The sequence below is a fragment of the Macaca mulatta genome, chromosome 11 (assembly GCF_049350105.2).
Source record: "Macaca mulatta isolate MMU2019108-1 chromosome 11, T2T-MMU8v2.0, whole genome shotgun sequence".
Taxonomy (NCBI): domain Eukaryota; kingdom Metazoa; phylum Chordata; class Mammalia; order Primates; family Cercopithecidae; genus Macaca; species Macaca mulatta.
In genome coordinates, this window is record NC_133416.1 from 56488558 (window position 1) to 56501666 (window position 13109).

At 51.5% G+C, this 13109-nt stretch overlaps 1 protein-coding gene across 5 annotated transcripts; it reads left to right on the forward strand.

The window, feature by feature from the left end:
- The first annotated feature begins 3972 nt into the window (after positions 1 to 3972).
- On the forward strand, positions 3973 to 12476 carry TROAP (trophinin associated protein). 5 transcript variants are annotated; one of them, XM_001109203.5, is made up of 15 exons: positions 3973 to 4111; positions 4366 to 4514; positions 4607 to 4799; positions 6289 to 6446; positions 6534 to 6671; positions 6864 to 6946; positions 7459 to 7511; positions 8001 to 8122; positions 9679 to 9807; positions 9900 to 9983; positions 10134 to 10193; positions 10597 to 10731; positions 10886 to 11684; positions 11962 to 12155; positions 12321 to 12476. In XM_001109203.5, exons 2-15 carry the CDS (start codon positions 4371 to 4373, stop codon positions 12363 to 12365), a joined length of 2337 nt encoding a protein of 778 aa, XP_001109203.2. In that variant the 5' UTR covers positions 3973 to 4111; positions 4366 to 4370; the 3' UTR covers positions 12366 to 12476. The 5 variants fall into 5 exon arrangements, with proteins under 5 accessions (XP_001109203.2, XP_014969428.2, XP_077810251.1 ...); XM_015113942.3 differs by having other exon boundaries at positions 8019 to 8122; XM_077954125.1 differs by having other exon boundaries at positions 3973 to 4106; positions 8019 to 8122.
- The last annotated feature ends 633 nt before the right edge of the window (positions 12477 to 13109 follow it).

The following is a 13109-nucleotide window of genomic DNA, read 5'->3' on the forward strand; positions in this document are numbered from 1 at the left end:
CAGGACTATGGGAAGGTGAGGCAGGCGGATGGCTTGAGCCCAGGAGTTTGAGACCAGCCTGGGCAACATAGCAAGACTCCATCTCTATACAAAAAAGAAAAAAGTGTACATTTAAAAAAAAAATTTTTTTTTGAGACAAAGTCTCACTCACTCTCTCCCCCAGCCTAGAGTGCAGTGGCATGATCTCCGCCCACTGCAACCTCCCCCTTCTGGGTTCAAGTGATTCTCGTGCCTCAGCCTCCCGAGTAGCTGGGATTACAGGCATGCACCACCACACCCAGCTAATTTTTGTATTTTTAGTAGAGATGGGGTTTTGCCAAGTTGGCCAGGCTGGTCTCAGATTCCTGACCTGAAGTGATCCGCCTGCCTTCGTGTCCCGAAGTGCTGGGATTGCAGGTGTAAGCCACCAAGGCTGACCTTAAAAATTTTTTTAAAGAGGAAGTTCAAACATTATTTCTTCTTGGAGGTCTTTCCTGTTGATGCATTCAATCATATATTCATCTGTCTATTGACTCATTCAACAAGGATTGAGCACTTTTACGAAGGATAATGCAAGGTACTAAAGATATGATGGTAAGCCAAAAATAGAGGGTTACCTTCATCATCTCCTTGGAGGTCTATTGGGGGAAACTGAGTTTAGTAAACATATTATGTTCACATTGATAAATATATAATTACCAACTAATATACATGCTCTGAGGAAACAAACATTAGTTTTTGAGAGCACATAGCCAAGAGGTCTTTACTAGATTGGGGTGGGTGGTAGGTAAAGGGGTTCAAGGAAGGCCTGAGGAAATAACAATGGAAATCAATTTGGAGGCATAAATAGGCAAAGTGGAAGTGAAAAGGACATTCCAGAAACAGGGACCATATAGAGCAATCAGGACAAACTTGAGGAACTGAAAGAAGCCATGAAGTTGGAGGTATTAATAGAAGGGGAAGAGTGGTGGAAGATGGAAGGTTTCAGTGGGGAGAGGTCAAGGGATAGTGGTAGCCTGACTGGATGTGCATTTTGGAAAGATTACTCTAGCTGCTATATGGAGAATGGAAGAGTGTGAAAAGAAAGAGAGACTAAGGGATGGGAGACCAACTAAGAGACTCTTGCAATTGCCTAGGTGAAACTGAGGTGGATTAGGGTGGTGCTAACAAAGAACAAGAAAGTAGATGGGCCGGTGGCTCACTTTGGGAGGCCAAGGCAAGTGGATCACTTGCGGTCAGGAGTTCGAGACCATCCTGACCAACATTTGTGAAACCCTGTCCCAACTAAAATACAAAAATTAGCTGGGCATGGTGGCTGGCGCCTGTAATCCCAGCTGCTCAGGAGGCTGAGGCAGGAGAATTGCTTGAACCTGGGAGGTGGAGGCTGCAGTGAGCCAAGATCAGGCCACTGCACTCCAGCCTGGGTGACAGAGCAAGACTCCATCTCAAGAGAAAGAAGAAGGGAAGGGAAGGGAAGGGAAGGGGAGGGGAGGGGAGGGGAGGGGAGGAGGGGAGGGAAAGAGAGAGAGAAAGAAAGAAAGAAAGAGAGAAAGAGAGTGAGAGAGAGGAAGAGAAAGAGAGAGAAAAAAGTGAAAGAAAAAGAAAGAGAAAGTGAGAGGAAGAGAGAGAAAAAAGTGAAAGAGAAAAAGAAAGGAAAGAAAGAAAGAAAGAAAGAAAGAAAGAAAGAAAGAAAGAAAGAAAGAAAAGAAAGAACATTTTTCTTTTTTGAGACAGAGTCTCACTGTCACCCAGGCTGGAGAATGCAGTGGTACAATCTCTGCTCACTGCAGCCTCTGCCTCCTGGGTTCAAGTGATTCTCCTGCCTCAACCTCTTGAGTAGCTGGGATTACAGGCACCAGCCACCATGCCTAGCTAATTTTTGTATTTTTAGTAGAGACAGGGTTTCACAGTGTTGGTCAGGATGGTCTCAGATTCTTGAACTCAGGTGATCCACCCACCTTGGCCTCCCAAAGTGCTGGGATTATAGGCATAAACCCAGCCGAAAGTAGATGAATTTTTTTTGTTGTTTGTTTGGTTTTTTTGAGATGGAGTTTCTCTCTTGTTGCCCAGGTTGGAGTGCAGTGGTGCGATCTCAGCTCACCTCAACCTCCGCCTCCCAGGTTCAAGTGATTCTCCTGCCTCAGCCTCCTGAGTAGCTGGGATTACAGGCATGCGCCACCAAGCCCGGCTAATTTTTGTGTTGTCAATAGAGAAGGATTTCTCCATGTTGGTCAGCCTGGTCTTGAACTCCCGACCTCAGGTGATCCACCTGCCTTGGCCTCCCAAAGTGCTGGGATTACAGGCATGAGCCACTGTGCCCAGCCTGAAAGTAGAGGAATTTTAAAGATACATACAATTAGTAAAGATACCTTACATATCTTTAATTTTTTTTTTTTTTTTTTTTTTTTTTTTTTTTAACAGAAACAGGATCTTGCTACATTGTCTAGGCTGGTCTGGAATTCCAGGCCTCAAGAGATCTGCCTGGGCCATCCAAAGTGCTAGGAAGGACACCTGCAGCCCCAGGCTAGACAATGTAGCCAGATCCTGTCTCTACAAAAAAACAAGTATTAGCTGGTGGGGGGCACCTGTAGTCCCAGGTGAGAGGCTGAGGTGGGAGGATCCTTGAACTCAGGAGGTCCAGGCTGCAGTGAGCTGAGATCGCACCACTGCACTCCAGCCTGGGCGACAGAGTGAGACCCTGTCTCAAAAATGCATAAATAGTAAAATTAGTGAGAGTGAATGAGAGATGGGATATGTAAAGGGAGTGGGAGGACTTACGGAGTAACTCCTCGTTTCTGACTTGTGTAAGAATAACTTCTGTGATTGGTGGGGAAAATTCACCAGAGTTCTGTCAACTTGAAAGTGGTGTTCATTTCCTGTCCCCCATTAGGGGTTACCCCGTCCATCTTAAGCAGGATATTCTAGGATCTCTCAGTCTCACAGCTCTGCCCACCAATAACCAGCAGGTGAGCCCCCTCTCCCCAGACCTCTAGATCTGCAAAAGGCTACCTGGAGGCAAGGAAAGCCCAGCTGTGAGTAGTCATTCAATTCTGGTGCTGTGGTAACTGAGTTCAAAAACAATGAGTCTTGTTACCTATCGTGAAATGAAAGACACCTCACCAGACACCTCACTGGGTTGTGAGGCTCCAAGGAGCACACATATTGTTAGGCTCAGTTCGATTCCCTTCAGCCCTCTGCCTGTTTGAAGGCAGTTCCTTATCTTGGAGACAACGTGCAGATGTTCTCTCTCTCTTTCCCTCTTTATTTATTTATGTATTTATCCTTAAGACAGGGTCTCTCTCTGTTGCCCAGGCTGGAGTGCAGTGGCGTGACCACAACTCAAACAGCCTCAACCTCCTGGGCTCAAAACGATCCTCCTGCCTCAGCCTCCAGAGCAGCTGGGACTACAAGCGCGCACCACTGCACAGGAATTATTATTATTATTTTGTAGATAGGGGTGGGAGTGGTCTCGCTATGTTGCCCAGGCTGGTCTCAAACTCATAGCTCAAAAGATCTTCCCGCCTCGGCGTCCCAAAGTGCCGGGATTACAGGCGCCTGCCACCGCGCCCGGACGCAGATATTTTCTATGGGTATCTGGAATGGCGTCCCCAAAGCTTGGCGCAGGGCTATGGTCAAGCCGGGTGGGGGGCACAGGCCAGCCTTCAACACCGTTGGCACCAATCAGAACAAGCAACCGTCCTCTCAGGGCCGCGACGGCCCCTTTCTGCCAATGGCCAGCCCCTCGCCGGTCCCGAGACCTCGCGAGAGCTCCCATGGCTACGCCTTCCCCGGCCTCGGAACGGCCTCGGAACTGCCCCATCCTTCCTCTTTCCCCGCCTTCCAGCGGCGCTCCACTCTCGGATTGGCTGATTGAGCCGAGTCAGTTTTTTTTTTTTTTTTTTTTTTTTCCTGGCCAGAAAGCGGTTCGACAATTGGTCCTTCTTTTGGCCCCTCCTGCGAAGCCCGCGGATTGGACTGCTGAGTCTGGCTACACAGGCCTCCGCGGGAGCGCGGCCGGGCCAATCAGGAGCTTGGCGTATTTTACAAACTGAGGAAGTAGCTCCATCCGTATCCGAGAGAGTCAGGCGAAAAGCGGAGGAAGCTGGGTCGGCCCTGAGGGGCTCTCGGTAAGGTGAGGCACGGGGGTCTTGGAGGGAACGAGGGCTGCTGGGCTCATAGGGACGAGGGCAGTTCGAGGTCCGAGGGCGAAAGAGTAGTTTCGGGGTGTCTGGAGGTAGCACCCATAAGAGCGGTCTTGCAGGCGCCGGGGGCTTGTGGGCGCGTGGATTAGGGCAGAGGTATCAGGGATGGCAGGACAGGTGCCCGGAGAACTGGTTGATCTTTGATCTCCGATTCTACCTGCCTTCTTCCCCGTCTCAACTGTAGCCATCATGACCACCCGGCAAGCCACGAGGGATCCCCTCCTTCGGGGTGTATCTCCTACCCCTAGCAAGATTCCGGTACGCTCTCAGAAACGCACGCCTTTCCCCACTGTTACATCGTGCGCCCTGGACCAGGAGAACCAAGATCCAAGGGTAAGAGCGGCCTAATGGGGGAAGACAGTAGTCACACCAGTAATGCACCCCAACACTAAACCTCACCTTTTTGTCCCCCCTCCCTCCCCTAGAGATGGTTGCAGAAACCACCGCTCAATATTCAACGCCCCCTCGTTGATTCAGCAGGCCCTAGGCCCAAAGCCAAGCACCAGGCAGAGACATCACAAAGATTGGTGGGGATCCCTCAGCCTCGGAACCCCTTGGAGGAGCTCAGGCCTAGCCCTAGGGGTCAAAATGTGGGGCCTGGGCCCCCTGCCCAGACAGGTACCTGTTGGAGCCCTGGTAACACGGCCTCCATGGCCGAGTAGGGAACTAGGAAGGGTAAAAGTGGGGTTTTGGGGTTTTGCACTCACTCCTGCTGTCTCCTGCTTACTGTGATAGTCCTGGTTCCACCTCCTGGAAAGCTCTTTGCTCTTAGAAGATCTCCCTTTCCTCCAGCAAAATGTCATCTCACCAGGCGCCATGGCTTGTACCAGTAATCACAGCTACTCAGGAGGCTAAAGCGGGAGGATCACTGGAGGCCAGGAGTTGGAGACTAGCCTGGATGACAGAGGGAGATCCTATCTCTTTAAAAAATAAATAAATAAATAAATAATAAATGTCACTTCTTCTGAAGCCTTTTCCAGTTCCCCATGTCACTTGTTCTCCTAATACTTTGCAGTACTTCTTTTATAACATGTATATACCTTGGCTTGAGTCTGTTACCTGTCTATAGTTTGATGATAGCTTCTTGAGGATAGGGGCTTTGTCTTATTCTTATGGGACCCCAATGCTTAGAATAGTGTCTTATGTAACATTCTATGAACATTTGGTGGGCAGGTGTGGTGGCTCACGCCTGTAATTCCAACACTTTGAGAGGCTGAGGCGGGAGGGTCACTTGAGCTCAGGAGTTTGAGACCAGCCTGGACAACATGGTGAGACCCCATTTCTTTTTAGTTTTTCTTTTTTTTTTTCTTTTCTTTCTTTTTTTTTTTTTTTTTTTTTTGGAGATAGAGTCTTACTGTATCCCTCAGGTTGGACGACAGTGGCATGATCTCAACTCACTGCAATATCCACCTCCGAGGTTCAAGCAATTATCATGACTCAGCCTCCCCCAAGTACCTGGGATTACGGACACCTGCCACCACACCTGGCTAATTTTTGTTTGCTTTATTTATTTATTTATTTATTTATATGAGACGGAGTCTCGCTCTGTCACCAGGCTGGAGTGCAGTGGCATGATCTTGGCTCACTGCAGCCTCCACCTCCCAGGTTCAAATGATTCTCCAGCCTTAGCCTCCTGAGTAGCTGGGACTACAGGTGTGTGCCACCATGCCCAGCTAATTTTTTTTTTTTTTTTTTAAGTAGAGATGGGGTTTCACTATGTTGACCAGGCTGGTCTCAAACTCCTGACCTCAGGTGATCTGCCCGTCTCAGCCTCCCAAAGTGCTGGGATTACAGGAGTGAGCTACCATGCCCAGCCAATTTTTGTATTTTTTTAGTAGAGACAGGGTTTTGCCATGTTGGCCAGGTTGGTCTCAAACTCCTGACCACAAGTGATCCACCCGCCTCAGCCTCCCAAAGTGCTGGGATTACAGGTGTGAGCCACCACGCCCAGCCATCTATTGCTTAAAAAAAAAAAAAAAAAGCCAAATTCAATTGAATGAGTCTCTTTTGCTCACCTTGTATCTCAAAGTGACTATGCTAGGGTCCCTATCCCCCTCAGCTTTCCCCCTTCCTGTTCCTTCTTACCTTTCCTTCTCTTTCCTTGCAGAGGCTCCAGGGACCATAGAGTTTGTGGCTGACCCTGCAGCCCTGGCCACCATCCTGTCAGGTGAGGGTGTGAAGAGCTGTCACCTGGGGCGCCAGCCTAGTCTTGCTAAGAGAGTACTGGTTCGAGGAAGTCAGGGAGGCACCACCCAGAGGGGCCAGGTAATGAAACAGGATGTGAGGAGACCAGGCTGGGGGCGCTGAGGTGGGCATCCTGAGCTGTGCTGACAGCCTCTGTTGGTGTCCCAGGGTGTTCGGGCCTCTGCATATTTGGCCCCCAGAACTCCCACTCACCGACTGGACCCTGCCAGGGCTTCCTGCTTCTCAAGGCTGGAGGGACCAGGACCTCGAGGCCAGACTTTGTGCCCCCAGAGGCTACAGGCTCTGGTGAGTGCCCTTGAGAGGCCTGATACTTGGTGCTTCTGGGAGCTCCTTCCAGGGACAAAGCTGGCCTTTGGGAGAGGAAGTACCTCATGATGAGGCAAGGGATCCTATTGGGGGAGATGGGGTTGGTGGTGAGGCCTGAGGGTTTAGGGTCCACCTCTGATTCCGTTTTCATCTCTTGCTCCTGTGGATCAGATTTCACCTTCAGGACCTTCCTTTCACCCTTCCACTCGCCCCAGTTTCCAGGAGCTAAGAAGGGAGACAGCTGGCAGCAGCCGGTGAGAAAGGAGAGGGTGTGGGAGAAGGTCATCTGGAAAAGAATGAACCAGTGTCTGATACAGGAGTCCCCCAGAGTTGGGGCCTTCCAGTAGCTTTAGGACTCCCCACCAACTCTGAAGGGGAAGCAAGAAACCTGTGATTACCCAGGATGAGCCCTTGGGATAGGGTTCAGGCCTTCACAGGCAGGCCTCAGTGTGACATCAGTTTCTTCAAGTCATGGGGGGACAGGCAGGACAGAAATGTGCTATCTCTTTTGTTTAGTGGCTACAGTATAGACTGTGGCAATAAATGGGATTTGGGTTTATATCCTAACTCTTACCACTTACTAGTTGTGCAAGCTTGCCTTCACCTCTCTGAGCTTTGGTTTCTTTGTCAAGTGAGAATAACATTTGTATCATCATTAGAAATTGTCATGAGAATGAAATGAGATGATGTTTGTAAAGCACTTAGCACATGTCCAGCTCATACTTGGTACTCAGTGACTGCTGGCTACTGTCCTTATTGTCATCAGGACTTCAGTGAGCCAGGCCTCAGGATTGCTCCTGGAGACCCCAGTCCAGCCTGGTGAGTGTGTCTGGCTGTGGGGAGAGCACAGGGGCAGTTGGGCTGCCTGAAGCAGGGAACAAGATCAGATAAAACTCAGCAGGCTGGGAGGGAGCATGAGAAAGTGGGAGGCTGGGAGGCTAGGTCAGAAGGAGAAGAAGAAGAGACTTTCTAGATAGGCTAGAGGTTGGCACAGTTGCACTTGTGTCAAAGGAGATGGTCTTCATTTCGGCCCTCTCTCTGCCACTTCCTGCAAGATTTATCTTCCACTCACTGTTTATCCCCAGCCCCTAAGTGCCATCACCACATACCCAGCCTACTCAGACGTTCAGATTAGTAAGTGTTTACTGAGATAGTGTTGGGTGTTGAGGGGCTGCTGGATGGGTTCCTGTCCCTAATAGTGCAATGGGGGCTATTAAACTAATATACCCTCTTCAGAAGTTGTAGAACCCTGTGCCAAACTTTGGTGGGTGTTCTAGAGTCTACAACAAATGTCCCGTTTCTTCCTAGCTTTCTCTCTCCCTAAAGGAGAACATGAGGTTGTCACTCGCTCAGATGAAGGAAGTGTGGCCTCTCTTGGTCTGGCCCAGCGAGTACCATTAAGAGAAAACCGAGAAATGACACATACCAGGGTGAGATGCAACTCTCCTGGGATGGTGGGTGGGAGGTGCAGGAGATGCTTGGGAGAATTTCGCAGCAGCAGCCAACACTGAGAATTGTAGGTAGAGCCAGGCAGTCTTGGGCCTCAGGATGTTATTGGGTAGGTTTACCCCAGATGCACCCAGTCCCTCTCCAATGTGAAACTGACCTCTCTTTATCAAATGTCTAGGGCCTGGGGTGAGAGATCATATTTGTATCACCGTCAGATCAGTGCTAAGGGTGAGACAGATCTGCCACTTGTCAGCCAAAAGGATTCATCCCTTCGCTTCACAAATATTTACTGAGTAGCACCAGCCTACTGAGTGCCAGGCCGTGTTCTAGGCTCTGGACATACAGCAATAAACAAGTTCATATTCTAGAAGGGGGAGACAAGAAATAAACACATATATAAAATAGTGTCTCAGATGACTGTAAGTTCTCTATAAAAAAATAATAAAAATAATAGGGCACTAAAGGGGAATTGGGAGCAGGGGAGTTGGTGTTGCAATTTAAAATAGATTGGTCAGGGAACTCTTATTGAGAAGATGATGTTTAAGTGAAGACCAGGGGTTGGAGGAGGAGTGAGATATGTTGATATCTGGGGGAAGGAATGTTCCAGGCCAAGAGAACTGAAAAGGCAAAGGCCCTGGGGAGGGAATGTGCCTGGCATATTTGAGGATCGGCAAAAAGGAGAGGCCAGTGAGATTGAAGCAGAGTAAGGAGAGCGGTAGGAGATATGGTTTTAGTGATAACACGATCAGATTGGGTAAGGAATTGTACACTAGTGGGAAGCCATGGGGAGAAGGGTTGATCAAGAAAGTGACATGATTTGACTTAGGTCTTTTTTTTTTTTTTTTTTTTTTTTGAGACGGAGTCTCGCTGTGTCGCCCAGGCTGGAGTGCAGTGGCCGGATCTCAGCTCACTGCAAGCTCTGCCTCCCGGGTTTTTACGCCATTCTCCTGCCTCAGCCTCCCGAGTAGCCGGGACTACAGGCGCCCGCCACCTCGCCCGGCTAGTTTTTTGTATTTTTTAGTAGAGACGGGGTTTCACCGTGTTAGCCAGGATGGTCTCGAACTCCTGACCTCGTGATCCGCCCGTCTCGGCCTCCCAAAGTGCTGGGATTACAGGCTTGAGCCACCACGCCCGGCCTTTTTTTTTTTTTTTGAGACGGAGTTTCACTCTTGTTGCCCAGGCTGGAGTGCAGTGGCATGATCGCCACTCATCACAACCACCGCTTCCCAGGTTCAAGTGATTCTCCTGCCTCAGCCTCCTGAGTAGCTGGGATTACAGGCATGCACCACCACGCCTGACTAATTTTGTAGTTTTAGTAGAGACAGGGTTTCTCCATGTTGGTCAGGCTGGTCTCGAACTCCCGACTTCAGATGCTCTGTTCTCCTTGGCCTCCCAAAGTGCTGGGATTACAGGCCTGAGCCACCATGCCTGGCTTGACTTAGGTCTTAAAAGAATCACGCTGGCTGCTGTAGTGAGAACAAGATATAGGAAGACAAAGGGGGCAGGGATCACTCTTCCACCTTTTTCTTCTTCACAGGACAGCCGTGACTCCCACCTGATGCCCTCCCCTGCCCCTGTGGCCCAGCCCTTGCCTGGCCATGTGGTGCCATGTCCATCACCCTTTGGACGGGCTCAGCGTGTACCCTCCCCAGGCCCTCCAACTGTGGTTTGTGTCAACAACTGGGGGCTGGGCAGGGGCAGAACAGTCTGGCCAGAGATCCTTGCTAGGTCTGCTAAGCCACCCACATCTCTCCCCAGACCTCATATTCAGTGTTGCGGCGTCTCACCATTCAACCTAAAACCCGATTCACGCCCATGCCATCAACCCCCAGAGTTCAGCAGGTAAGAGAGGACATGGGGAGGTGGCTGGCAGAAGCCACAGCTAGGGGAGAAAGGAGATGGATGGGTACAGGAGAGAGAAGACAGAAGCAAGGGGAGGTTGAGTGCCACCTGTGGGTGTCAGGCCTTGCTGACATCTCACTTCTGTGCCAGGCCCGGTGGCTGAGTGGTGTTTCCCCTCAGTCCTGCTCTGAAGATCCTGCCCTGCCCTGGGTAAGTATCAGAAGGCTCCCCCTACTGAGATTCCTTGCCCTGTGCTGCCAGCCTGAAGGCCCAGGAGTTTGAGACACATGTGCTTTCTGGGCCAGGCATGATGGCTCACACCTGTAATCCCAGCACTTTGGGAGGCTGAGGTGGGAGGATTGCTTGAGCCCAGATCTTTGAGACCAGCCTGGGCAACATAGTGAGACCCTGTCTCTACTAAAAATTTTAAAAATTAGAAAATGCTCTCTGGAAAAGCTGCCTAACTCTCCCTGCTTCTCTGCTGCCCCTCCTAATGTACATCTAGGGCCTCTCAGTCAGCGGCTTTAATCTATTCCTCATGAGGGTGGGACTCAGGCTGGTCTTTCTCCTGCCCCATCCTGGCTTTCTTGTGTGCCTTGTTCCTTGGTGACAGGAGCAGGTTGCCGTCCGGTTGTTTGACCAGGAGAGTTGTATAAGGTCACTGGAGGGGTCTGGGAAACCACCTGTGGCCACTCCTTCTGAACCCCACTCTAACAGAACCCCCAACCTCCAGGAGGTGAAGATTCAAGTGAGTCTGTGTGGGCAACAGCTTTGATGTCTATTGAACAGTGACTGGGGCTGAGGAAGAAGGAAAAGAGATGGGGGGTCAGGAATAGGACAGTGTAAGTAGACTACTGAATGTACATCTTGATGTCACACTGGGGTGCTCTCTCCCACCACAGCGCATCGGTATCCTGCAGCAGCTGTTGAGACAGGAGATAGAGGGGCTGGTAGGGGGCCAGTGTGCCCCCCTTAACGGAGGCTCTTCTCTGGATATGGTTGAACTTCAGCCCCTGCTGACTGAGATTTCTAGAAATCTGAATGCCACAGAGCATAACTCTGGGACTTCCCACCTTCCTGGATTGTTAAAATGCTCAGGGCTGCCAAAGCCCTGCCTTCCAGAGGAGTGCGGGGAACCACAGCCCTGCCCTCCAGCGGAGCCTGGGCCGCCAGAGGCCGTCTGTAGGAGTGAGCCTGAGACACCAGAGCCCTCCCCCCAGGAACAGCTTGAGGTACCAGAGCCCTGCCCTCCAGCAGAACCCAGGCCCCCAGAGTCCTGCTGTAGGAGTGAGCCTGAGATACCGGAGCCCTCCCGCAAGGAACAGCTTGAGGTACCAGAGCCCTGCCCTCCAGCAGAACCCAGGTCCCCAGAGTCCTGCTGTAGGAGTGAGCCTGAGATACCAGAGCCCTCTCAGCAGGAACAGCTTGAGGTACCAGAGCCCTGCCCTTCAGCAGAACCCAGTCCCCTTCAGCCCAGCACCCAGGGGCAGTCTGGACCCCCAGAGCCCTACCCTAGGGTAGAGCTGGGGGCATCAGAGCCCTGCACCCTGGAACATAGAAGTCCAGAGTCCAGCCTACCACCCTGCTGCAGTCAGTGGGCTCCAGCAACCACCAGCCTGATCTTCTCTTCCCAACACCCGCTTTGTGCCAGCCCCCCTATCTGCTCACTCCAGTCTCTGAGAACCCCGGCAGGCCAGGCAGGTAAGGAGTTGGCTGGGAAGGAGTGTGAACACAAGAGGTCCTCAACTCACTGTGAGCTGCACCCCTGCCCTGCCCCACCCCTGCTCCAGGCAATCCCATGCTTCCATACCTTCCACCCTGGCCCAGCCTGGCTCTCCCTCAGGAAGAGGGGAGGGGCTGCACTTCCAGCCCTGTGCTCCTAATTGGCTTGGCCCCGTTGGTGGGGGAGGAGGAAAGGACAGTACATGGTGGAAGTATGGGACTCCAGACCGCCCTCTAAATTCTCCATGCCCCTCAGGCCTCAGCAGTCTGGCCCCTCGAACCCTAGCCCTGAGGGAGCGCCTCAAATCGTGTTTAACCGCCATCCACTGCTTCCATGAGGCTCGTCTGGACGATGAGTGTGCCTTTTACACCAGCCGAGCCCCTCCCTCAGGCCCCACCCGGGTCTGCACCAACCCTGTGGCTACATTACTCGAATGGCAGGATGCCCTGGTGAGACTCCAACCCACAGCCCAGCTGTGGCTGCACAGTGAGCCTGATGGGAGGTGGGGAACGGGGACAGGGGGCCACCTTGGCTCCTTCACAGAGAGGTCAGCAGGAAGGCTTAGCTACAGTGCAAGGCTGGCTGGGCTGTGACAAGGTCTTCTCTCTCTCCAGTGTTTCATTCCAGTTGGCTCTGCCCCCCGGGGCTCTCCATCATGAGACAACCACTCCTGCCCTACCGTGCTTCTTCCTTTTAGCCCTTATTTATTGTCGGTCTGCCCATGGGACTGGGAGCCGACCACTTTTGTCCTCAATAAAGTTTCCAAAGTATCCACATGTCTAGCTAATGAGTTCTAACTGTCCAAACAGGCCAGCTACTGCTGTCACTCTCCCATTGCCCACAGGGTGGCAGTGTCCTCCAGTTCAGAAGACTGCGCTGGGCTCTTGGGATCCCCCAGGCTCTCATCCAGAAGGGAGTCCTGAATCCTGAAAGGGAAGGAAGCAACCCACTCCTGCCTAGCCCACTCCCTTGCAAGCTCTGAGCATCCCACTCCTGCCAAGCCCACTCCCAAGCTCTGTAAATATGTTGGTGAGCAATTGGAACCGCTGTTCCCCTTGCCTTTTGAGATCAGTTCCACTTAACCTGCAGGAACCCTAGACTACTCCTTCACCCCCTAGAGCTCCTTTTCTAGAACTCTCTGCATGCACTGGGCAGAAGAGCAGAAGAACCAGACCCAGACCTTTGGAATCTTCCCTTGTTAGGTTGCTGTCTCCCTCCACCTACAACGTGAGGCCCCAAAGCTTTCCTGAAACTGAGACCATCCCTCTTCCTCCCCATAGCAGAGTAGAAGCACACACACACACCCCTTTTCTCAGGCCTTGACTGGAATTAACTAAAACTTTGCCTCTGGCAGGGACTGACAGCACAGTAGGAGTCCTTTAGAGGAATGAGGGAAAGGGTCA